General features: G+C 39.9%; 1 protein-coding gene across 3 annotated transcripts in view; it reads left to right on the top strand.

The window, feature by feature from the left end:
- The window catches only part of glsa (glutaminase a), a 137,308-nt gene that overhangs the window by 95,084 nt on the left and 17,370 nt on the right, over nucleotides 1-24,854 (top strand). For all 3 annotated transcript variants that reach the window (XM_043692870.1, XM_043692871.1, XM_043692869.1), the window contains 4 exons: nucleotides 16,454-16,515; nucleotides 20,763-20,839; nucleotides 20,922-20,985; nucleotides 24,029-24,176. In XM_043692870.1, the coding sequence (XP_043548805.1) occupies nucleotides 16,454-16,515; nucleotides 20,763-20,839; nucleotides 20,922-20,985; nucleotides 24,029-24,176 (351 nt within the window). The remainder of the gene's footprint in view (nucleotides 1-16,453; nucleotides 16,516-20,762; nucleotides 20,840-20,921; nucleotides 20,986-24,028; nucleotides 24,177-24,854) is intronic.

Raw genomic sequence — 24,854 nt, forward strand, 5'->3', positions numbered from 1 at the left:
CCACTTCTATTTTGCCAAGACATTTTTCAGTCTATATGACTTATTCTTCACTAAACTGGAATTTTTCTCACCCTTTCTTGCATGAGTGAGAATCGTGGGTTTTTTGCCTTCATTTTCCTCCACCCTAGCATTTAAGTCTTGGGAATGTTAGTAGCTAACATTCAGCAAGGTTCAGGGACTAAAGTCAAAGGCTTCTTACTTCTGTGTGTGTATAGCTCAGTGATGGGTTTGGATGGTAATTTTCCAATTTTTAGGGAGAATCATCATCTTCCAACTAACTCAGGATTATGATGAACTGTCTGTAACAAATGAAATCCAGCAAGTCAGATGAATAGCCACTTAATCTAATATTAATGTTGGGGAATTGGAGGAAATGGAAGAAAGATGTTTAGGGCGCTTTTGAGTAGCACCAGATGATCCTTGCCCATTTTAATATACAGATGTGACTTTGCCATCAGTCATGTATCCTGTCATCGCCACCAATTAAGTAATTTTTCATTATATTTAGTACTAATTAAATATCCGTATTGTCGTCTTTTTTTGTGACTAGAAATAATCAAGGCAACTATTCTATCAACTGAGCCAAGCTGTATTATTATCTCAGTACATAATAGATTTATTGTTGCTACTCTGCCCAGCCTTCTGAAGCAACCTGGTAATGGAACTGTTATTCAAGAGTCATAAACGAGTGCACTGGTCAAAAACAAGCATCTAACAATTCTAATCCCATCTTCCAGCACATGGCCTGTAGCCTTGTATACCTTAGCAATGTCATTGTCCTCAAAAGAAGGCTGTTCATATAACTGCTGCTTATCAGCATTTATCGCATCCCTTCTTTGCCTATTTCATTGTGCAGAGCACAGTACACCATGATAATGTAGCACAATCTGGACTATACTGGAGGAAGAGATTAATTGATTGATACTTGTGTTTCTCAGTCTATAAAATGGTAAATGAGGCACTCATTGTGCAACATTTTAACGTTTGTTGGCCAGTCAAGTTTAAAATCTATCAGCTATATAAATTTCTTGTTATGGCTTAGTTAGGCTTTTTCCACATGTAATTCAAAGATGCAAATGTTGATTCTAGATCCATTTTGTAATGGAGATCTTTCAGTTGGAAGCAAGTTGTTTTTCATCCAGGCATTTTTGTTAAGCAAACACAATGTGTTTGACACATTTGGATCAATATGTCTAAGTGCTTAAGTAGTGAAGTAATTTAGTAACCCTTAATGACAGTTTTGCATTAAGTGAGACAAACTAGCCCACCTCTATACATTTGTTTAAAATACTTAAACCATCAAATGCATTTAATGGATTTCTGTTGTTATTGTGTCAGAATTGTGCCTCAGCCTACGTTTAAACCATAACTGTTGACTAGCAGTTTTTCAGTTTGAATGCAAATAAATCTTCCTTTTTTAAATATACTCATCAAATAGGTATCCTTTTGTTAATTAGTTTTTTGCTGTATAAGGAGTCTGTGAGGCTGATGTCGACTCTAAGAACACCTTGTTATGCTGGGTCAGTAAATTGCATCAGTATAATTGTTACTGCACTACAATGGGATGCCTTTCAAGCTTTGCTTACAAACAATAGCAGTTATCTCGGGAAATGTAATGGGTTGTTACTTTGAAGGCCAGATTATGGAAATTGTTCTCCACTTTGAGAGATCCTGGAAATTTAAATTGCAGGAGCAATAGACATGAAAGAACAAATACTGGAAACCGATAAGGAATGAATTACTTCATGCTCCACTTCACTATTGTTAACTAACTCAAGTAATATTGACAAAAACTGAGGGATAAATTATTTTCCAAATCTTTAAAAACTTTGTGTAGTGTAAAGATCTGTGAAGTGTAGTGGGAGAGAAGAAATTAGGTAAGTGGTTAGTTTGTTTTTTAATTAAATTGTGGCATCTCATTTGGCTTGTAGTTAGACTTTTGAATGCAAATGGGAAAATTAATATTTATTACAGAATTTGAGTCGATGTTCATATAATATTTGGTCTGTGGTAAGCTTGAGCACTCTTCCACTGGTGATTCATGTCAAAAGCAATATTGCTTGGGTGACTTGCCAATTAAGCTAAAGCTATTTTAAGATGTATTAAGGGGAGGCAAGAAACCTTCTAAGCAAGCGTAGTTCAACAAATCACCATTGTTTAGGTATCACTTGATGGCAAAATGGCAAAAGTAGTTGACCTGCTCACATTGAGCGAAAGTAATAGATAAGAGAAAATGAGATATTTTGAAAGATTCTTGAAACTACTTTGTCATGTTAAACCAGGTATTTTATTACCATATTTTAAATTTAACTTGAAGTACATTTACATCCATTATCAGGAAACTACAAATGAATAAAATCTTGACAAGGTAAATCTTGATTTGATCATGTTTTGTGTTTTATGTTAAAGATTGTAATAAATAGTCCAGAATAATTAAATTGTGCTAATGATATTTGTAAGTGTCTTAGATAATTACTTTTACATAAAATAACTGGACAGGGAAGGATCAGTTAAGGATACACTACAGTCCATGAAACTTTGGAAAGGAAGCATTGGATATACTTATAGAATATATGAGTAACTTAGAGTAAAAATTATCATCAAAATAATGGAAAGTTGCAACTATCTAAAATAATTTGGCACAGAAAGCAAATGAAAAGGCATGCTTTTTATTTTACATTTTGTGCAAATTTTGTTTTTACCCATTAAAGGGAGTTTACTAACTAAAATCTTAGCTAATTGAAACAACCAGTGGTGGGCACCCACAAAGTAAATGAGTGGGCTTTGCAAAGACTCTGTTAGCGTCATGTCTCTGGGTCCCAGCCAGAGAGGGGAGGTGAACTGAGTACTGAGTACAGGAGTTGGGCGATCATGTTGCGGCTGTACAAGACATTGGTTAGGTCACAGGGTTTGGAGGGATATGGGTCGGGTGCTGGCAGGTGGGACTAGATTGGGTTAGGATATCTGGTCGGCATGGACGGGTGGGACCGAAGGATCTGTTTCCATGCTGTACATCTCTATGACTCTATAAATGGACCCTGGCATTGGTTGGAGTGGCTCACCTGCAGTTAACTACTTGAGGGTGCAGCATTGATAACAATAAGAGGAAACAGCATAGATACAAATAGCTGGGAAGGTTAGTATCAAGGATGTGCTTGTAACATACTGAAGATGAGGATAGAGGACCTCAGCAGGACAGAAGAGATAAGTGGCATAATCTTTTAAGGTTCCTGTTGTTCTTCTGTTCAGCACTCCTACAAACAACACACCTTGCCACTCCAATTATTACCCTCCAGGCATCTCGTATCTCATCTAAACAGATGGTCACTCTCCACAGATTTTTCTGTAGAGGAGAAAGAAAAGCTAAATAACGGTGACCAGCATGACCTTTGTCAGTGACAATTATAATCTCTGTGGATGCCAAAATCTATGAGAACTAAACTTGAGTATTGCTGAAGAAAAAATCTATTTTAATAAAGCTGATGATCTTGCAAGCATCAGGACAGTTCACGAGATACCAAAGAACCAATGTTGTTGGACAGCATTTGCAAAATCATCTTAGGTTTGTGAAGTATTACACTTTCAAAAGGTTCGAGATTCAGTTGGGCTCACAGTGTGGCATGCTTATGTTGTACTGGAAGTCAGTGTTTGGTTTAAAATGTAAGGAAAGTTTTGCAGTTAAATGTCAGTCATCATTTAACATGTACATTCTCCATGGAAATGCCCCCACTCTGAGTTCACTTACCAACTAATCAGCATTCTCATTCAGCAAAAATGTTATTTTCCTTTTAGTTCTTTTTGAAAATTATTTGTGAGGGAAATCTGGAATCCTTACCTGTTCTGATGTGTGAATCCAGACCCAAACAATTATATTGACTCAACTGCCCTCTGAAATGGCCCTACTAAGCCACTCAGATCATGGGGCAATTATGGATGGTCAATGTCCAAGCCAGCAACATTCACATTCCACAAATAAGCTTTTTAAAAAATCTCTCACTACCTGATATCCACTCTCTCTCTTCTGAGGAAGAGTGACCCGATCCTAAACATTAACTGATTTCTGTCCACAGATGCTGCCAGACCAGCTGAGCTTTTCCAGCAATTTCAGCTTTTGCCTCTTTCACCCTCAGCTTTCTAGCCCCTGTCAAGTGTTCCTTTGCCTAACAAAGGAGCAACAGTCTGGTTTCTTCTAAGGAAAATTTTACAGCTAGCTTTTAAAATTATTTTAGGCCATTATTTCTTGCCCATCTCTAATGGCTAAGAGGGCAGTTAAGCATTAATCACATTGCTGTATGTCTGGAATGGCATGTCGGCCAGTCCAAGTAAGAATGACAGGTCATTCAGCATGAAGTTATAAGGGAACCAGATCTTTTCGATGACAATCAAAGTGGTTACCATTAGACCAATTTCTTACTACAGATTTCTATCTAATTCTGATTCAAACTCATGTCCTCTGAATATTAGCCTGGTTTCTGGATTATTAGTCCAGTGACATTACTGATCTGCCATTCCTCCCTCCAGGATTACATTTATGCATTTCCCTGCAATCTGGTGTTTTAATTGCTCTTTTCAGTTGGGTGTTTTTGGGGAAAAAAAATCAGAGTTTGAAACTACAATTACTCCAGACAATAGCTTGTAAACTGGATTTCATTGCATAACACACACTCAACTGTAGGCAGTCTCTTTCCACGATGCAGCAGATGTCAGCAGTGATTCGCCCTGAAAGGCGCTCTGCCGTGTCAAGAGACCTGACCGTTGCTTTTTGGGGTCCTAATCTCCTTCCAGCTGAATCTATGTCCTTCCTAATTGCCCTATGTAGTGGCATGCAGCTGAGGAAAAGGAACTGTTGGTGGTACTGTTACATTTCTTCTTGTCCCTCATCAGAGGTATGAAATGGATCTTCACCTTGGAGCTGAACTAGCTATTTGTTTCAATAGGTGATATCAGATCTGCTGAACGTTTCCAGCATTCTCTTTTTACTTCAGATTTTCTGCAGGCACATAATTTTGTATTCATCATGAAAATGTTTTATTGAGTGGATTTTGAGAAACTGTCTACTTTCTCGGGTCCAAACTGGAAAATTAATATATAACAGCAGTCACTAGATCAAAGTATTTAGAAGGAATTTCTTTACAGAGAGAGCTACGCACCTTGAATTCTTTGCCATATAGAGCATATGAAAGAGAGTTCAAGGCTTCCCAATTTATGGATTGTGACCCTCTACAAGTTCACCAGGGGCTGCTGCAGATGAGAGGCCCTTTAAATCATTGCAGTAGGTTTTAATAGTGGGAACGGCCACACTGTCCAATCCTGAAAGCGTGAAAATCCAAAGGAAAGGTAGGTTCCTTTTCCTTTTGAAACAATCTACATTAATAGCTCCCCCCGCCACCACTGCTCGCACTTCTCTTTCTTCACCATCCTCCATCACCACCAAGTGAGAAAGAACTCTCCTCTCCTTCTGTACCCTTTCTCCTCACCCCACTGTCACAGGTGTCTTGGTCGTGTGTGTGTATATATATTTTGTATAAAATAAGAATAGAATAATGAATTCATAATAAAAATCAAAACAGGTTAATACTAGAAAGATAATTGTGAAAAATGGGAAGATTAAAATATTTACCTTCTGGTTGAGTGTTAATAGTCACACACCTACTGGACAGACTGATTAGTTTTGTCGTTGTTTTATTACTAGGACTTGTTTTAGTAGCCCCGTGTATGGCAGGGAAAATTAAAATGGTAGAGGGAGTTATCCAGAGTTCTTCGCAATCACAGAAGTATTACCCCACAGATCGAGGACATTCAATTTTGCCTGTCAACCTATGTCATAAAATCACTGGATCCACAACCATCACATCTGATCCTTCTAGTGGATCAACTTCTTCGTGTATGTGACTCTTATTGTTTTACTGATTTTAGTTGCTTTATCAGAGTATAAATAGTTGAAAAATCAAATGAAAATTTTGTGCTTTGCAAATATCCAGTGCAGGAAAATAAAAACCATTTTAACTTGAAGGGTAGACGAGTATGGTTCTGACTGGCCTAGCAAATTAAGTCTTAATGATTTGTTCTGATTTGTTTTGCTAATGGGTAAGCATACTTGACACTAAATGTTAGGGTGAAGCAGATGACAGTTGCAGCAATTTTTAAAAAAGTTTAATGTGTAATTGCTCCAGTTACAAATGTGCATGAGCGATGAATCAAGCATTATCTTTTTGGAAATGTTGGTTTAATATTTGAGTTGTTCTCAGCATAAATTTTGGACCTAATGGTTATTAAACAGAGTGTACACTAAACTGGAATTTGTGATCATTTATTTTCAATATTACACTTGTGCAGATCATGGAATAAAATAATTGTTTCTTTACAGACTTGTGTTAGGGCAGAAAATAAATACGAGCACAGATAATTACATGATGAATTAATTTGCATTTGATGTGAACTGTGTACAATTTTATATTATACTAAAAAGAGTCCAGAGACAGTATATTCCTGTTAGGGTGAAAGGAAAGGCTGGTAGGTGTAGGGAATGCTGGATGACTAGAGAAATTGAGGGTTTGGTTAAGAAAAAGAAGGAAGCATATGTAAGGTATAGACAAGAGAGATCGAGTGAATCTTTAGAGTATGAAGTCAGTAGGGGTAGAATTAAGAGGGAAATCAGGAGGGCAAAAAGGAGACATGAGATAGCTTTGGCAAATAGGGTTAAGGGTTTTTACAAATACATTAAGAACAAAAGGGTAACTAGGGAGGGAATACGGCCCCTCTGATCAGCAAGGCAGCCTTTGTGTGGAGCTCCAGGGGATAGGGGAGATACTAAACAAGTATTTTGCATCAGTATTTACTGAGGAGAAGGACATGAAAGATTTAGAGTGTAGGGATGGTGACATCTTGAAAAATATCCACATTACAAAGAAGGAAGTGCAGTATGTCTTGAAACACATAAAGGTGGATAAATCCCCAGGACATGATCAAGTATACTCTAGAACTCTGTGGGAAGCTAGGGAAGTGATTGCTGGGCCCTAACTGTGATATTTGTATAATCGATAGTCACAGGTGAGGTGTCGGAAGACTGGAGGTTGGCTAATGTAGTGCCACTGTTTAAGAAAGTTGGTAAGGGGGGGGGGATTCAAGCTGATGGCAGTCTGAAAAGTCTACTGTGTTGGGCTCTGTAGGGCTTATGCCGGAAACGTCAATTCTCCTGCTCCTTGGATGCTGCCTGACCTGCTGCGCTTTTCCAGCAACACATTTTTCAGCTCTGATCTCCAGCATCTGCAGTCCTCACTTCCTCTCTGTACCATATACCAGGTACGGTGGACTTCTACCCCCCTCTCACTAGCCATCCCTGAGAAAAATTGTTAGAATAAAGCAGGCAAAATACCTAGAATCTTCTAAATTTGGATTTGGAGGCTTTGGTGTTGAGATGAAGATGAATAAAGGAAAAGGAGCAAAAGGTGTAAAGCAGGTAGGGCATTCCCCTACTGTGTTGGGCACACCCGCAGCCACTGCTTCGACTCCCATGATGGCGCCTTTGAGCTTGGTGAAGCAGCAACACTGTGGGCGGCACGGTGGCACAGTGGTTAGCACTGCTGCCTCACAGCGCCAGAGACCTGGGTTCAATTCCCGCCTCAGGCGACTGACTGTGTGGAGTTTGCACGTTCTCCCCGTGTCTGCGTGGGTTTCCTCCGGGTGCTCCGGTTTCCTCCCACAGTCCAAAGATGTGCAGGTTAGGTGAATTGGCCATGCTAAATTGCCCGTAGTGTTAGGTGAAGGGGTAAGTGTAGGGGTATGGGTGGATTGCGCTTCGGTGGGTCGGTGTGGACTTGTTGGGCCGAAGGGCCTGTTTCCACACTGCAATGTAATCTAATCTAAAATGTAATCTAATCTAATCTACTCATGGAATTTGCAAAACTTCATGAAAACATTGAAACAGCGCTGTAGCCAATTTCTGCCATGCTGAAAAAGCATGAGCAGGAGACTCAGTCATTGGATCAATGTGTGGAAGCGATCGAGTAAGGGACCGAGGTATCAGAGACTGTGACTGAGAACTCCGAGGGGCAGATCTGAACCTTTGAAGACCATGTTCGGGTCCTGCTGAAACAGGTTGAAGACTTCGAAAGTCTAGGTCAGAGGAAAAGCTTGCGTGTAGTGGGTCTTCCAAAGCATGAAAAAGGCGGGAGTCTGGTAGAGTTCCTGGAGAAGTGGTTCCCAGAGTTGCCGGGGTTGAAGATCTAGTCGGGCCGGGTGAGTGTGGAGTGTACCCACCAGATCGCGATGCACAGGTCTGATCAATACCCCTGCCCGACTCTAGCACTATAAAGAAAAGCAGTTAATAATAGAAACATTCAGAAGACTGGGAAGAGAGCCACAGGCTCTGGTATATAAAGGTTCGAGAATAATGTTTTCTTTTCACGACTTTTCTGGGGCCATAATTAAGAAATGGAAGTCTTTTGATAAAAAAAAATAAGAGACTTAAATATTCAATGTACCCGGCAGTACAGCATTTTAATTATGGGGAATCTCAACTTGGTGGAAAAAGCAAAAGAATTTGTGAACTCTCTTGAAATAATTGACTTGGACTGAGGGGAAAAGAGGAAACGATGATTACGGACAATGGCATAATTTTTTTTTCCTTCTCCACTTTCTTTGTTCTTCTCCCTTTTTGTGATTTCTGGTTATAAGCTTGGTATTGCTTTGGAGTAAAATATTTGGTTTGTTTAATAGTATATCCATTTGGTAATTACCTGTTATTTCATTTTTTTCCTGGGTGAGGGGTGGTTACTACTTTGGTGTAAAGATGTATGGGATTGAGGTATGGAGGGGGACGGGAGGGCATCCATTGTTAACTTTCATGAGTGTAAATAACCTTGCCTGGGTTTGGGGCACAGCCTCAACTGAAAGATGGCAGGATGATTGTGAAGTTGGGAGTGAATGCCCCCATGGTGAGGGGGGAGATCTCTAGTGATTTTTGCCTTGTGTTTATTTGTTTAAGTTAGGAGTACTGGATAGTTTTTTTTTGTTTTAGTAGTTTTTGTAGGGATAGTATATGGAATGGGTCTGGGTGGGTTATTCTTCGGAGAGTCGGTGTGGACTTGTTGGGCCAAAGGGCCTGTTTCCATACTGTAGAGTATCTTATCTATCTAATCATGACTGCCCACTACAGCCTGCGGTCCCCTGAGAGGAAGAAGCCCATTCAATGTGCAGCCAGTGGGAAAAAACACAGACTTTATCAAATCTTAAAACTATATATTCCAGGTATACCATCTGAAGAGATCGCTAGCCATGACAACAGGGCGGCACTGCTACCTCACAGCTTCAGGGACTTGGGTTCGATTCCAGCCTCTGGTGACATATATATATATATATATGTCACCAGAGGCTGGAATCGAACCCAAATCCCTGAAGCTGTGAGGTAGCAGTGCCGCCCTGTTGTCATGGCTAGCGATCTCTTCAGATGGTATACCTGGAATATAAAGGGGAGCTATTCCCCCATTAAAAGGAAAAAGGTGCTGTCAAAACCTAAGGAGGAAAGGGTTGACATTGCTCTGCTGTAAGAGACACGTTTAACTGATTGGGAATGTCTGATGTTACAGCAGGAGCGATATGATCGGGTATTTTTCTCCTCCTTCAACTCCAAAAGCAGAGGAGTGGCCAGACTGTATGAAAGAACCTCCCATTTCAGGTGATAGATCCAATCAAGGATGAACATGGACAGTTCATCACTCTCCAGGCTCCGGTACACAGAAGAGTATGGCATCCTGAACATTTAACGTCCCCTGGCGCATCATCTCAAATTTTTAGTTGACGCAATCTCTAAATTAATAGCTCTTGAGGTGCACTATATGATTATAGGAGGAAACTTTAATCATCTCATGGACCCTGGGGTAGACAGGATGCTCAGGGATCTGTCGGATACACACCTGCAATCTGGAGATACCAATAGGCGCCCTGTTGTCATATGTGGGTGACTGGGTGCGTAAGGACTTGAGGTCAATATGGCTTGATGTTGAGGCCTCGCAGGCAAGATATCCCTTCCCAATTTATTGTTTATGGATTGGGTGAGATCAGTGGTTGAGCATTGAGAGAGCCCAATTATCTTAAATATGGTAAACGCATGGAGGATAATGCAGCAGGGTGAGGGCAATTTGCTCAAGACCTCGCCGGTCACCCCATTAGTGGGAGCCCCCAGGATTTAGGCCAGGGTCAATGGAATCCGTCTTCAAAGCATGGGAGGGTAAGGGAAACTCCTGTTTGGGAGATTCATTCGAAGGAGAAGTCTTGATGTCTTCTATCCAATGCAGTCAGAAATATGGGATTCCTAATAGGGACCTTTTCCGATACTTTCAGATTAGGGATTATATACAGAAGAAGACAATGTTCTTGGTTCAGTCCTACAAGTCGGATATAGAGAGGAGTGCTCCGATTTGGGGACGCTCTCTCGGACTATATCATATACCATTTGCAGAGAGGGAGCACCTTGGGGGATATGGAGATACTCCATGGGATCTGTAATCAGGAACTACGAGAAGAAATTTAATCAGAATCATAAAGAAAATCTCAGTATGCAACAAACTATGCAATTGAAGATTCTTCACAGGGCCCGTATGGCACCAGAGAGTTTAGCAAAGTTTAAGAAAGGATTTCCATGATGTCCCAAATGTAAAATTAGCATAGGCACTCTCACACATTGCTTTTGGTCCTGCTACAAGATTTGCAGATACAGGGGTGCCATAGTGACTAAGCTGGAGAAGATCCTGGGAATTGAAGTTCAGACGGATCTGGTATCCCTTCTTTTGGGACTGCTGAATCTGCCCCCTCTGGGTGAGTGAGCATGGGCAAAAGTAATTTAACATTCTTACACACTATGCAAGAAAGAACATTCTAATGAATTGTATATTAGAAAAACCTCCAGATCTTGCGGGATGGTGCAGGCTTGTGATGGAGTACGTCCCCCAAGATTATCTGACAACTATGGTGCACCATGGAACAGAGCGATTTTATAAGACATGGCAGCCCTTTCTAAATTACAAAAACACAGACCTATTGGTGATACAGATCAGGGCCTTTATACAGCCGTGAGGGCTGTTCATGGTGGTCCGGGATCTGGCGTGGGGGTGGGGCAGTAAATATGGGTATAATACTTGTTGCTCCCGTGGACAGGAGCTTTGGTGGAGGTGCAGCGAGTGAAGTAACACAATATGATTTAATTTAATTTGGTTGTTATTTTATTTTATTTCTTTTCATTTGAGTTCATTTTAACTTGAACAAAGTAAATATGAGATGATTGTATCTCGTAGAGTGGTAGGTAGTTTATTGTTAACATTAATATAATGTATTATTTCTATTTTTTCTGTATTTTTGTACTTTTATAATTTCTTTTTGTTAAAGAGTAAAACTTTTTTCAATAAATATATACTTAAAAAGTGTTAAGGACAAGTCGGGGAACTATAGACCAGTGAGACTGACATCTGTGGTGGGCAAGTTGTTGGAATTCTGACAGACAGGATTTACATGTATTTGGAAAGGCAAGAACTGACTAGGGTTAGGCAACATGGCTTTGAGGGTGGGAAATCATGTCTCACAAACTTAATTGAGTTTGTTGAAGAAATAACAAAGAGGATTGATGAGGGCAGAACGGTGGATGTGATCTATATGGACTTCAGTAAGGCATTCGAAAAGGTTCCCCATGGGAGATTGGTGAGCAAAGTTAGATCACATGGAATACAGGGAGAACTAGCCATTTGGATACAGAACTGGCTCGAAGGTAGAAGACAGAGGGGGTGGTGGAGGGTTGTTTTTCAGACTGGAGGCCTGTGACCAGTGGAGTGCCACAAGGATCGGTGCTGGGTCCTCTACTTTTCGTAATTTATATAAATGATTTGGATGTGAACATAGGAGGTATAGTTAGTAATTTTGTAGATGACACCAAAATTGGAGTTGTAGTGGACAGCGAAGAAGGTTACCTCAGATTACAATGGGATCTTGATCAGATCGGCCAGTGGGCTGAGGAGTGGCACTCGAAGTCTAATTTAGATAAATGCAAGGTGCTGCATTTTGGGAAAGCAAATCAGAGCAAGACGTATGCACTTAATGGTAAGATCCTAGGAAGTGTGGCTGAACAAAGAGACCTTGGAGTGCAGGTTCATAGCTCCTTGAAAATGGAGTTGCAGGTACATAAGATAGTGAAGAAGTTGTTTGGTATGCTTTCCTTTATTGGTCAGAGCATTGAGTATAGCAGTTGGGAGGTCATGTTGCACCTGTACAGGAGATTGGTTAGGTTATTTTGGAATATTGCATTCAATTCCGGTCTCCTTCCTATTGGAAGGATGTTGTGAAACTTGAAAGGGCTCAGAAAAGATTTACAAGGATGTTGCCAGGGTTGGATGATTTGATCTATAGGAAGAGGGTGAATAGGCTGTGGCTGTTTTCCCTGGAGCGTCAGAGGCTGAGGGGTGACCTTGTAGAGGTTTATAAAATCATGAGGGGCATGGAAAGGATAAATAGACAAAGTCTTTTCCCTGGGATGGGGGAGTCCAGAATTAGAGGGCATAGGTTTAGGGTGAGAGAGGAAAGATATAAAAAGGACCTAAGGAGCAACTTTTTCACACATAGGGTGGTATGTGTATGGAATGAGCTGCCAGAGGAAGTTGTGGAGGCTGGTACAATTGCAACATTTAAAAAGCATCTGGATGAGTGTATGAATAGGAAGGGTTTAGAGGGATCTGGGCCAGGTGCTGGCAAATTAGACTAGATTAAGTTAGGATATCTGGTCGGCATGGGTGAATTAGACTTAAGGGTCTGTTTCTGTGCTGTACATCTCTGTCACTCTGTGATGCAGCTCTCTATTTTTGGCCTATTCTGGAAAGTTGTCTCATGGCAAAGTGTTACTATGAATTATGGAGACATCTGGAGTGAATAAAGATGGGGCATAAACAGTTGAGCATTTTCTTATCCATTTTTAAAGAATGTTTTCTATTTAACTTGAGGTGCAGAGAAAATTCTCATCCCCTTCACTGATTTCCCCTGGCACCAGATCGATAGAGTAAAATTCAACACCATTGCTTTCACAAACTGACGACTGGATGCTGAATTTAAAGTGGCACTGAGTACAGATAGTTGGGTTTTTTTAGAATTGTTTGTGAATAGCACAATTCCCAGCCAGTTCTGAGCTTTCATTTTGTTCAAAGTGTTCTTCTCCTACCCAACCCTGTACATTCTATCTACTTTCCTATTACCTTCACTAAGAGTGTATAAATGTTTTGCACATTAAGAAACAAGGAGTTAATAGTTGTGGTAAGAAAACAAAACTTTTTTCCAAGTATGTGGCACAATATTGAATAGCTGTGTCCAAAACCAAAAATGGGTAAAACAAAACTAAGACCGGCATGTGGCACAATAAATAGAATTGAGATGTATACTACATAGAGGCAAAATACTGTGAATGCTGGAGATCTGAATTCAAAAGTGTGTTCTGGAGAATCTCAGCAAGTCTGTCAGCATCACTGGAAAGGGAAGCAGTTTAAGCTTCAAATCCCTAGTCATAGAACTCAAAATCTTAACTCTCTTTCTCTTTCCAATGCTGCCAGCCTGCTGAGTTTGTCTAGCACTCTGTTTCTATATGCAGACAACATTCATGGTCTGACATTGTTGAACTCAATATTTTGAGTCCAGAAGGCTGTGGAGCATCTTAACGGAAGATGAGATACTGTTTCTTGAGGTTGCATTCATCTTCATTATAAAACTATGGTAGGTCAAGGACAGAAATGTGAGCCTGACAACAAATAGTAACTTTAAGCTAGAAACTGGAAGGTGAGGGTCATGTTTGCAGACTGAATGGAGGTGACTTGCAAAGTAATCACCCAATCTGCATTTGTTTTCCCATTGTAGAGAAAACTGCTTTGGAGGGAACAAACACAGTGTTGACCACTTAGGACTGAGATAAAGAGAAATTTCTTCATTCAGGATTGTAGTAGTCCATTGTTAAGTACATGAATCAGACATTTTTTTTTGTGATGGAATCAAAGGATGCGGGGAATGGGCAGGAAAGTGGAGGTGAGGCATAATAGTAGGATTAATAATATTGAATGATGGAACAGGCTTGAGGGGCCATTTGCTTTTTCTAAGGTATTTCTTGTGTAACAGACCTTCATAATGTGAACACCGGACAATCACAAGTCAGTTTGGTTGATTTTTACAGCATTGTTTTGCATTAAACTTAAAGCTGCAGCTTTTGCTGTCAGAGTATCCTAATCTGTTTATATCTGTCAATGCTATTACGGAGGGATTCTATAAACTACTTGCTGTTCCATTTGCTCATTTCTCTGATCTAGGAGATCAATGATTTTAGCTTCTATCATGGAGCATTAATATTTCATAGTGCTGATTGATCTTATTAAAGCTGGACAATTATTTTGGTTCTTATGGTTATTAGTTTTGTTGTAATACAACAGTATTTGACCAAAAATAGCTGATAAGTCATTAAATTAATTAGGAAGAGGTAAATCAACGCCAAGTCAGAAAGTGAGGGGAAAAGAACAGTGTGACGTGGGCAGGATGGGAACAGTTACAGATGAAAGACTTCTAGTTACATATCTACATAATAAATAAAACAAGCAAATTGGATAGACAAATATAACTTAAAGATAATGTACTATCTGTCGTTTATACCTGTGTAAAAAGTTCTAAAACTAAACTTTTAGTCAAAAAGTAGACTGTTGATTTTTACACGCTTTTATATGGGTTGGAATCTAACCTCTACCATCATCTCACTATTGTACAATTGCCAGACCAGACACTCTCCCCACTAAAATTGCTCCTAAAAGTGCAAAATAAATCAAAAAGTATGTTGTAACTGCTGTTCCTTCCTGATGCCATATTGCTGTATTAGTGAGTGGAATTGACTAAAATGTGGTGGCTCCAGTGGGGTAGTAGACTTGACATCACATGTTGATGCACACAGACACAAGGAGCTTAAACAGCCACCTTCAGTTGTGTTCTATTCTATGATTCTATCAATGAGCAGATTCACAGGGTGAATGGGTGGTGAGTACATAGAGCTTGAATTCTTTGGCTGAAAGTCAGGAGTTGACTTGTGCACAGGATTTACTAACACATGAATATATACAGTATTACATTGTGAAAGAAAAGGCTGTAACAACATTGATAAAAGACATAATAGAAAGATGTGATTTCAGCAGAATGAGTAGATTATGGAAACAACTAGGAGAAAATAATCTGCGTCCATTTCGGGGAGACCGGACGCCGCCTTGCGGATCGTTTCAACTAACATCTCTGGCACACCTGCACCCATCAAACCCACTGCCCATGGCTGAACACTTAAACTCCCCCACCCACTCAGTCAAGGACTTGCAAGTCCTGGGCCACCTCCACTGCCAAACAGTTACCATCTGATGCCTGGAGGAGGAATGCCTCATATTCCTCCTTGGGACCCTTCAACCACAAGGGATAAATATGGATCTCAACAGCTTCCTCATGACCCCTCTCCCCACATTATCCAAGTCCCAAGCCTCCAATTCGGCACCGCCCTCCAGTCCCATCCATCTGACCTATCACCTTCTCCCTCCCCTTCATCCACCTATCGCTTTCCTAGGTACTTCCCCCGAACCCCACCCTCCTCACATTTATCTCTCAGCCCTGACCCACAAGCCTCCTTTCTGATGAAAGGTTTATGCCCAAAACATCGATTCTACTTGGATGCTTGGATGCTGCCTGACCGGCTGTGCTTTTCCAGCACCACACTCTTGACTCAGGTAATGGAAACAGTATGGGTAGAGTTAAGGATCAGCAAGGGACACACCAGACTCTAGTATGAATTGTCTACAAATCTTCAGATAGAAATAATGAGGGTGTATTAATACAGAGATCAGGGAAGCAAATAGCAAAAAAGGTGGTTATCATGGGAAATTTTAAATGTACAAATAGGCTGGAAAAGCTGAAGTGGTAAAGATGATTAACTTCTGCATCTTTTAAAGGTGTCAAAGGAATATATCATGTTGGACTTGGTGCTGAATACTCAACCAGTATTATTTAATAATCTGATGAGAGACAATCACATAATTAGTGATAGTTTTTTCAAAACTCAATAATTATGTTTGAAAAAGAGAATCTCAAATCCAGGTTTCAGACTTAAGTAAGGAAAACTTTTTAGAATTGAGAAATAAATTGACAGCAGTAAATGATTTTGAGATACAAATCAACTGTGAACTCAATGGTAAAACTCTCTCTTGAGGCGTTGAATGATCTATCCTAATTGTAACTTATCCTGAGTACCTAGATACTCAAGTTTTCAAAATTATAGTGGCAAAAAGCAAAGGTATTTATGGTTTCTTTTCCCCCATAGTATTTTAATATATGTGACATATTTAAAAGCATGAGTCAGTAGTGGAAACAAATATGAATAAAAACCAAATATGCTTTTTTGTGGTTTTCTATCTTTTAGGTGAAGTCAGTGATCAACCTTCTCTTTGCTGCATATACTGGAGATGTGTCTGCACTTAGAAGGTAATATTTAAAGTTGAACTTCAAAGATTGCTTCATATGTGAAGGCTACATGTTGTTTAGCTAATTAGAAATGGTGCCTGGATTTGTGTTTGTAAATGCTCCTATAAAGTCATCTTCATGTAAGTTTTCAATTATAACAGAAGACAGGAAACCCACCAGTTCCATTTAGATTTGGTGAATTCTACGCATGTTCAGCCTTCACTGGGTGAATAACCATTCTCAGTTAGCAGTTGAAGAACAAAAAAAGGATTTAATAAATCACAGTTGTTATTGTTACCAAAGAGCTATGACAAAAATCTAGTCTCTTATCCAGCCTATTGGTCACAAATTGATGGAACAGCTAAGCTATAGAGCTGCAACTGTATTAACTATTTTGGCCCACTGAGTACAGTAGATTAAAAAGAATTATAGGAGACATTGAGTTTTGTTTGCCATAGCAATAAATGCTATCTCGAAATAGCTGTAGTTCCTATCTGTTGAGGTCACACATTCAGTGCAAATGTAAGCTATATATTTGGGTGCTATTTTAGTTACTGCATTTGAAAAAGATTGTTTTCTTAAGCACTATAAAAGCATATGTTTGAATGTAATGAGCTGTGAGTGTACTGAAATAATTGTAAACCTTGTCGAGTCCAGTATTTTTCTACTTTCTCACTTGTTGAAAGCTTTTATGCGTTGCTGTATCTATTGTTTTTGGCTCTATTCATTTTTTAACAAACCTATCATAACTGAGAAAATAAAATGCTCACAGTGAGTTGTAAATATCCTAATTTGAAAGCTACCACTTTCTGTATGGCAGCTTTAATCGCTTAATGCTGGATTATCGTGCTATATTTACAAAAGATTCTAACAACAATGGAAGGGGATGCATCTCTTTTTTTTTATTTGCTGTCTATTTTGTAAATAGGTGATTTAGTTGCTTTGAGCTTTGTTTAAGCTCAAGGTTGGAATGGAATGTACTCATTTTCAAATTAATGGAGGATTTGGAAACTCAAAACACAGAAATTGAGAAGACAATTGGCAAAGCAGTTAAATGCATATCTGGGAAGGATAATATATCATCAGACCAAACTTAGTATAAAATAAATTTAAGCATTGCAAATAACTCTATATAAATCTTATTAAAATTCAGAGGACTAGTGATATCCTTTGCTGTTTACATTGCTAATTTCTGATGTAGGCTGTTTTCTTCCTGTGATAAAATAAGCAGTCTTTATCAAATGCTGCCATATAACGTTGTAGGAGGAAGTAGACATGTATACAAAGGAGCATAGTCATACAGCACAGAAACAGATCCTTCAGTCCAACCAGTCCATGCCGATCATAATCCCAAATTAAACTAGTCCCACCTGTCTGCTCCAGGCATGTATCCCTCCAAACCTTTTCACTTCATATACTTATCCAAATGTCTTTTAAATGTTGTACTTGTAAGCACACCCTCCACTTCCTCAGGAGGTTCATTCCGCACGCGAACCACACTGTGTTTAAAACAAAATTGCCCCCATGTCTTCTTTTTTAATCTTTCTCCTCTTAGCTTAAAAATGGGCCCCAGTCTTGAAATCCCACATCCTAGTAGACTATTCAATCCATCAAGCCTGTCCCACCATTGACTACGATCATGACTAATCAAAGACTTCACTGTCTTTTACTCACCCAATCCATACAACCCTATATGCCACAGGTCATCAGAAATCTATTGATCTTTACCTTAATCCCATTCAAAGATTAAGCTTCCATACTCGACCATGGTACAGAATTGTAACGGTTCATAACTCTCAGTAAAATAATGTCATCTTGGACCTTCAAGCTATTCCTTTTATTCTTAAATTGTGTCCCCAGGTTTTAGACTCTGACCAGGAGAAACCACTCTCTATCCTACTTTGTAGGTTTCAATGAAATCATCTTTCAAATCACCAGAGAATATAAGCATAGAATGATAGAGGTGTACAGCATGAAAACAGACCTTTTGGTCCAACTCATCCATGCTGACCAGATATCATACATGAATCTAATCCCATTTGCCAACATTTGGCCTATATCTTTATAAACCTTTCCTATTCATATCCAGGTGCCTTTTAAATATTGTAATTGTACCAGCCTCCACCACTTCCTGTAGCAGCTCATTCTATACATGCACCACACTCTGCATGAAAATGTTGCCCCTTAGGTCCCCTTTAAGTGTTGCCCCTCTCGTCTTAATCCTATGCCCTCTAGTTTTGGACTTCCCCACCCCAGGGAAAAGACCTTGGTCATGCCCCTCATGATTTTATAGACTCTATAAGGTCACCCCTCAGCCTCCGACGCTCCAGGGAAAACAGCCCAGGCTATTCAGCCTCTCATTATAGTTCAAACCCTCCAACCTGGGCAATATTCTTGTAAATCTTTTCTGAACACTTTGAAGTTTCACAACAACCTTCCTATGGCAAGGAGACCAGAACTGCGCACAATATTCCAAAAGTGGCCCAATCCATGTTATGTACAGCTGCAATTTGATTACGTTTCTTGAAAAAGTAACAAATAGGATTGATGCTGGCAGAGCAGTAGATGTGATCTATATGGACTTTAGTAAGGTGTTCAACAAGGTTCCTCATGGCAAACTGGTTAGCAAGGTTAGTTCACATGGAATACCGGGAGCACAAGCCGTTTGGATACAGAACTGGCTCAAAGATAGGAGACAGAGGGTGATGGTGAATGGTTGTCTTTCCGACCAGAGGCCTGTGATCAGTGGTGTAGTGCAAGGATCAGTGCTGGGTTCACTGCATTTCGTCATTTATATAAATGATTGGATGTAAACATACGAGGTATAGTCAGTAAGTTTGCAGATGACACCAAAATGGGAAGTGTAGTGGGCAGCGAAGAAGGTTACCTCAGAGTACAATGGGATCTTGATCAGTTTGGCCAGTGGGCCAAGGAGTGGCACATGGAGTATAATTTCAATAAGTGAGGTGCTGCATTTTTGGAAAGGCAAGTCCGGGCAGGACTTGTACACTTCATGATAAGGTCCTGGGAAGTATTGCTGAACAAAGAGACCTTGGAGTGCAGGTTGATATTTCCTTGAAAGTGGAAAATGATGAAAAGCAGTTGGTCATAAGGGAAAGCCATGGAACTATAGATTGGTGAGCCTGACAACAGTGGTGGGCAAGTTGTTGGAGGGGATCCTGAGGGACAGGATTTACATGTATTAGGCAAGGACTGATTAGGGACAGTCAACATGGCATTGTGCATGGGAAACAGTATTTTACTAACTTGATTTAAGTTTTTTGAAGAAGTAACAAACAGGATTAATGCTGGCAAAGCAGCAGACATGATCTGTATGGACTTCTGTATGGCATTTGACAAGGTTCCTCATGGTAGACTGGTTAGCAAGGTTAGATCACATGGAATACATGGAGAATTAGCCATTTGGATACAGAACTGGACAGAGGGTGGTGATGGAGTGTTGTTTTTCAGACTGACCAGTGGGTCCACTGCTTAGTTTGCCCAATCTCTCCTCTTAGGACAGTCTTGCCACTTTGGAAATGCATCTGGTGAGCCTTTGTTGCACAGTCTTTGTGGCAATAATATCTTCCCTGAGATATGGAGAGATAAACTGCACATAGTACTCCAGCTGCTGTGTAATCAAGCTCATGTATAGTTGAAAGAAAACTTCAGTACAAATTCGAAATCTCACTTTAAAATAGTCTTTGCTCTCCAAAACATATGGTTGTATTTTAAACATTTCGCAGTTACTTGGTTAAACATCTGTCTAATGTAGCTGTTCAGTTTGAACTTTCCTTATATTTCAATATTCCAGATATGGAGGATGCATGTAATACCTTCCAATTAGTCCAGAATTTGTCTCAAATCAGTGATGACTGAAAGGGCACTTATGGTTTATTGTGGGCTTGACTTAATAGACTTACAGTTCTAGGTGGTGTGTTTTTGTAAGAACAAACCTTTGGTTCGTTGAGTTGTTTTAAGGTAGATGAGACTGCTAAAATAACCTTGAGCCAAAACAAAATTGTCTCACAAGGCCTCGAGCATTAACTTTATTAGCTCTTTCCAATAATTATTGGAATCGATGGTCACATGAAAAAGTGACTAGAACTGGAGAAACTAGAAAGGATTTAGGTTCCACATATATTAATAGTTTGCATTTAAACTATTGTGGATTATTTTCATTTTCTATAAATGAAAAAAAAAAGTCATTTTAATGTTTTTGTCTTAGACCAGGAAAAAACTGTCAAAAACGGTTATTTTTTTTCCAGATTTGCTTTGTCTGCTATGGACATGGAGCAGAGGGACTATGATTCACGAACAGCACTGCATGTAGCAGCTGCAGAAGGTAAATTTCAGTTGCAGAAATAACAAGCCCTGAAGAGCCAGCTGATGTAGCTTAGAGTTTAATTGTGTATTTTGATTTGTAGGTCACGTGGAGGTGGTTCACTTTTTGTTAGAAGCATGCAAAGTAAACCCATTTCCTAAAGACAGGTGAGTTGGTCTTAACCTGACACTATTTAATTTCAAGTTGCATAAAAGCAATAAATTGTGCAAAACCTGCCCTTTAAATTAGGTTTCACTAACTTGATATTGAAAAAAAATGGAAACTGCTGGAGAAGCTTAGCAACAAAGGAGGATTCTGTGGAGAGGAACAAAGGTGAATGTTTTCAAGTCCAATACCTCTTTTCTTCAGACTGGAAGGGAGGGTTGGGGAAAATGTGAAAGTGATAAGTTTTTTCTGTAGATAGAAGTGAGGAGGAGCCAGTAGAACAGAAGGTCAGGTTAGGACAGGAAAAGGTGTTGCAAAGCAAAGGACAATAGCAGAATATTGGCTGGCTCTGCTATAAGCAAGCAAAACCGTGTAAACGAGGTATTGGTGGGGTGTGCAATCAAAATGGAGGATGGTATTCCTGGCCCAAAGTTGTTGAATCACCATTGACTCAAGAAGGCTGTAAAGTGCCTAAATGAAAAATGAGGTGCTATTCCTCTAGTTTACACTGGTCTTCAGTGGGACACCACAGCAGGCCTAGGACAAAAATGTGAATGTGATAGGGTGTATTGAAATGGTAGGTACCTGGAAAACCAAGGTCATGCTTAGAGACAGAGCAAAGATGTTTGACAGAGCAGTCACCCAATCTGTGTTTTTTGTCTCCCCCATGTAGAAAAGACAGCACTATGAGCGGTGGTTTACAGGAGACTAGATTGAAAGAAGTACAAGTCAATTACTGCTTCATTGTAAAGGATTTTTTGGGGCAGGAGGAGGTAAAAGGGCGAGTGTTGCAACACCTGCTATTGCACAGGAAGGTGCTGTAGGAGACAAATGAGCTGATAGAGGAGTGGACAGGGCTCACAGAGAACAATCCCTTCAGAATGCTGACTGGGAAGGAGGTGTGAAAATGTTTGGTGGAATAATGGAAATGGTGTTGGATGGTGTGGGAAAGTGAGGACTGGGAAACTCCACTGTGGTTCTCATTGGTAGAAAAAGTGGTGATGGCAGAAATGTTGGAAATGGGTCAGACATTGTTGAAGACCCTGTCAACTACAGTGAAGGGGAATCCTTGATTTAAATCAGGCATACCGGATTATGTCGTCTTAACAGACAACCCCATCATCATCCCTGGATACATCCTATCCCACTGGCAGCACAGTGGTTTACACTCAGGTGGGAGTTGCCCTGGAAGTCCTCAATATTGACTCCAGACCCCAGGAAGTATCATGGCTTTGAGTTAAACGTGGTCAAGGAAACCTCCTGCTAATTACCACATATCATTCCCTCTTCAACTGATGAATCAGTGCTCCTCCACCCTGCAAAGGCTTTGGACCTTGACAGCAGTACTGAAGACTTGTATTCCAGAGCTTGCTGCTCCCCTAGCCAAGCTGTTCCACTACAGTTACCCAGGTATGTCCTGTACACAAAAAGCAGGACAAATCCAACCCACCTAATCATGGCTTCATAGGTTTTGATCATCAGCAAAGTGATGGAAGAATCATAAACAGTGTTATCAAATAGCATCTGCTCAGTGACATCCAATTTAGGTTCCGCTAGGGCCTCCCAGCTCCTGACCTCATTACAGCCTTGGTTCAAATATTGGATAAAAGAGCTGAATTTCACAGGTGAGGTGAGAGTGACAACTCTTGACATCAAGGCTGCTGCAGCTCTACAAGTCCCTGGTGAGACCATACTTGGAATATTGTGTCCAGATCTGGTCACCCTACGATAGGAAAGATACAGAGGCTTTGGAGAGGGTTCAAAGAAGGTTTACAAGGATACTGCCTGGACTGAGGGCTTGCCTTATGAAAAAAGATTGAATCAGTGCGGACCTTTCTCTCTGGAGAGGAGGAGGAAGAGAGGAGACCTGATCGAGGTATACAAGATAATGAGTGGAATAGATAGAGTCAATAGCCAGAGACTTTTCCCAATGGGCATGGTTGACTGGTATGAGGGGCTATAGTTTGAAGATATTAAGAGAAAGGTATAGAGGAGTCGTCAGAGGTAGGTTCTTTATGCAGAGTTGTGAATGCATGGAATGCGTTGCCAGCTGTGGTGGTGGAAGCAACGTCATTATGGACATTCAAGCGACTGCTTGACATGCACATGGATAGCAGTGAGTTGAGGGGTGTCTAGGATAAGTTATTATATTTTATATTAGGATTAAACCACGGCACAACATTGTGGGCCAAAGGGCATGTTCTGTGCTGTACTTTTCTATGTTCTATTTGACCAAGTGGGGCATCAAGGAGCCCTGGCAAAACTGGAATTAATGGGTATCGGGGGCAAACTCTCTGCTTGGAGTCATACCTGGCACATAGGAAGATGGTTGTCATTGTTGGAAGTCAGTCATCTCAGCTCCAGGACATCTCTGCAGGAGTTCTTCAGGGTAGTATCCTAGGCCCAACAACCTTTTAGCTGCTACATCAATAACCTTCCCTCCATCATAAATTCAGAAGTGGGGATGTTTGCCAATGATTGCAAAATATTCAGCACCATTCGCACTCCTTAAACACTAAAGCAGCCTGTGTTTAAATGCAACAAGATCTGGACAGTATCCAGACAACAGTTCAAGAAGGCAGCTAACAACGACCACCTCAAGGTCAACTAGGGACAGGTAATAAATGCTGGCCAGCCACTGATGCCCACATCCCATGAATGATTTAAAATTTTTAAAAAATCAAGTAAATTTGACAGGCATGGATCTTCTCTTCATGAAGGCATACTGACCCTGCCTGATCATGTTATGTATTTATAAATGCTGAGCTATTGCTGTTATTGTAATACATTGGAATATAATAAACACTTATCCAATAGCAGATTTTCAGTTAACTGGCTTATAGTTACCAGTATTTTTTTAAACTCCTTCCCTTATTCAATAAAAGTGTCATGTTAGCAGTTTTCCAATCCTCTGGGATTTTTCCAAAATCTAAGGATTCTTGAAAGATTATTACCAGTGTTTGTTCTATCTCTGCTCCTTCGTTTAGTATCCTATGATGCATTCCATCGGGTTCTCTAACTTGTGTGCTTTTTAAAATATTTTAGATGGGGCAACACACCAGTAGATGAGGCAATTCACTTTGGCCACCATGACATTGTAACAATCCTTCAGGAATACCAGAGCAAGTACATGCCCACAGAGGACTCGAACAATGGAAAAGAAAAACCCTCCAAAGAGAACTTAGATAGCATGGTATAGTTCAATATTATCAAACTGTAATTTTGTTCTGAATTATCAAAACTAAACTGAAGTTTGAAATTTGTAAAAGTGTTGTATTTTTTTTCAAGCAATTATATTCTGGTGTTTTAGGCTTGGAACTTTTTTGATGTAGTCTTAGAAAATTGTAGGTAAAATAGAAAGGATTGCCAGTATTCAATTCGGGGCCTGAGGTCTGACTCTTAAAATGAACTCAATGTATCATGTTATGTTAGTTACAAAGAAAAGTAGAACAATCTCCGTGTGAATTTAAGATTTCATATGGCTTCTAATCAATTATAAAATTGCCATGAAGTCCTGAACGATTATTAATAGTGGTAATCAGTTTAAATCAGTCAGACACTTGGGCCATTAATACTGGGAAATATCCAGCTTTAGTAAACATGTAAGAAAATTATAGCTGGTGTATTCTGTAAGTAACCCGTTGGAAGCATCCCTGTAAAATGTGAATATTAGTATTCAGTATTAGGATTTTGTCCAGATGTTTTACAAGTAGAGCCTATTTTACTTATTTTGAAATGTGTATTGTTCCAATCGTGTAAAAGTGTAGCAGTGAATCAACAGTGCAGTCAGCAGTAACAGTACATATTTGTTTACTAAAATTTGTTTACATTTATTAAAAATACATTCAATATTAGTATCATGGCTAAGAAG

Source organism: Chiloscyllium plagiosum, chromosome 7 (assembly GCF_004010195.1).
Source record: "Chiloscyllium plagiosum isolate BGI_BamShark_2017 chromosome 7, ASM401019v2, whole genome shotgun sequence".
NCBI lineage: Eukaryota > Metazoa > Chordata > Chondrichthyes > Orectolobiformes > Hemiscylliidae > Chiloscyllium > Chiloscyllium plagiosum.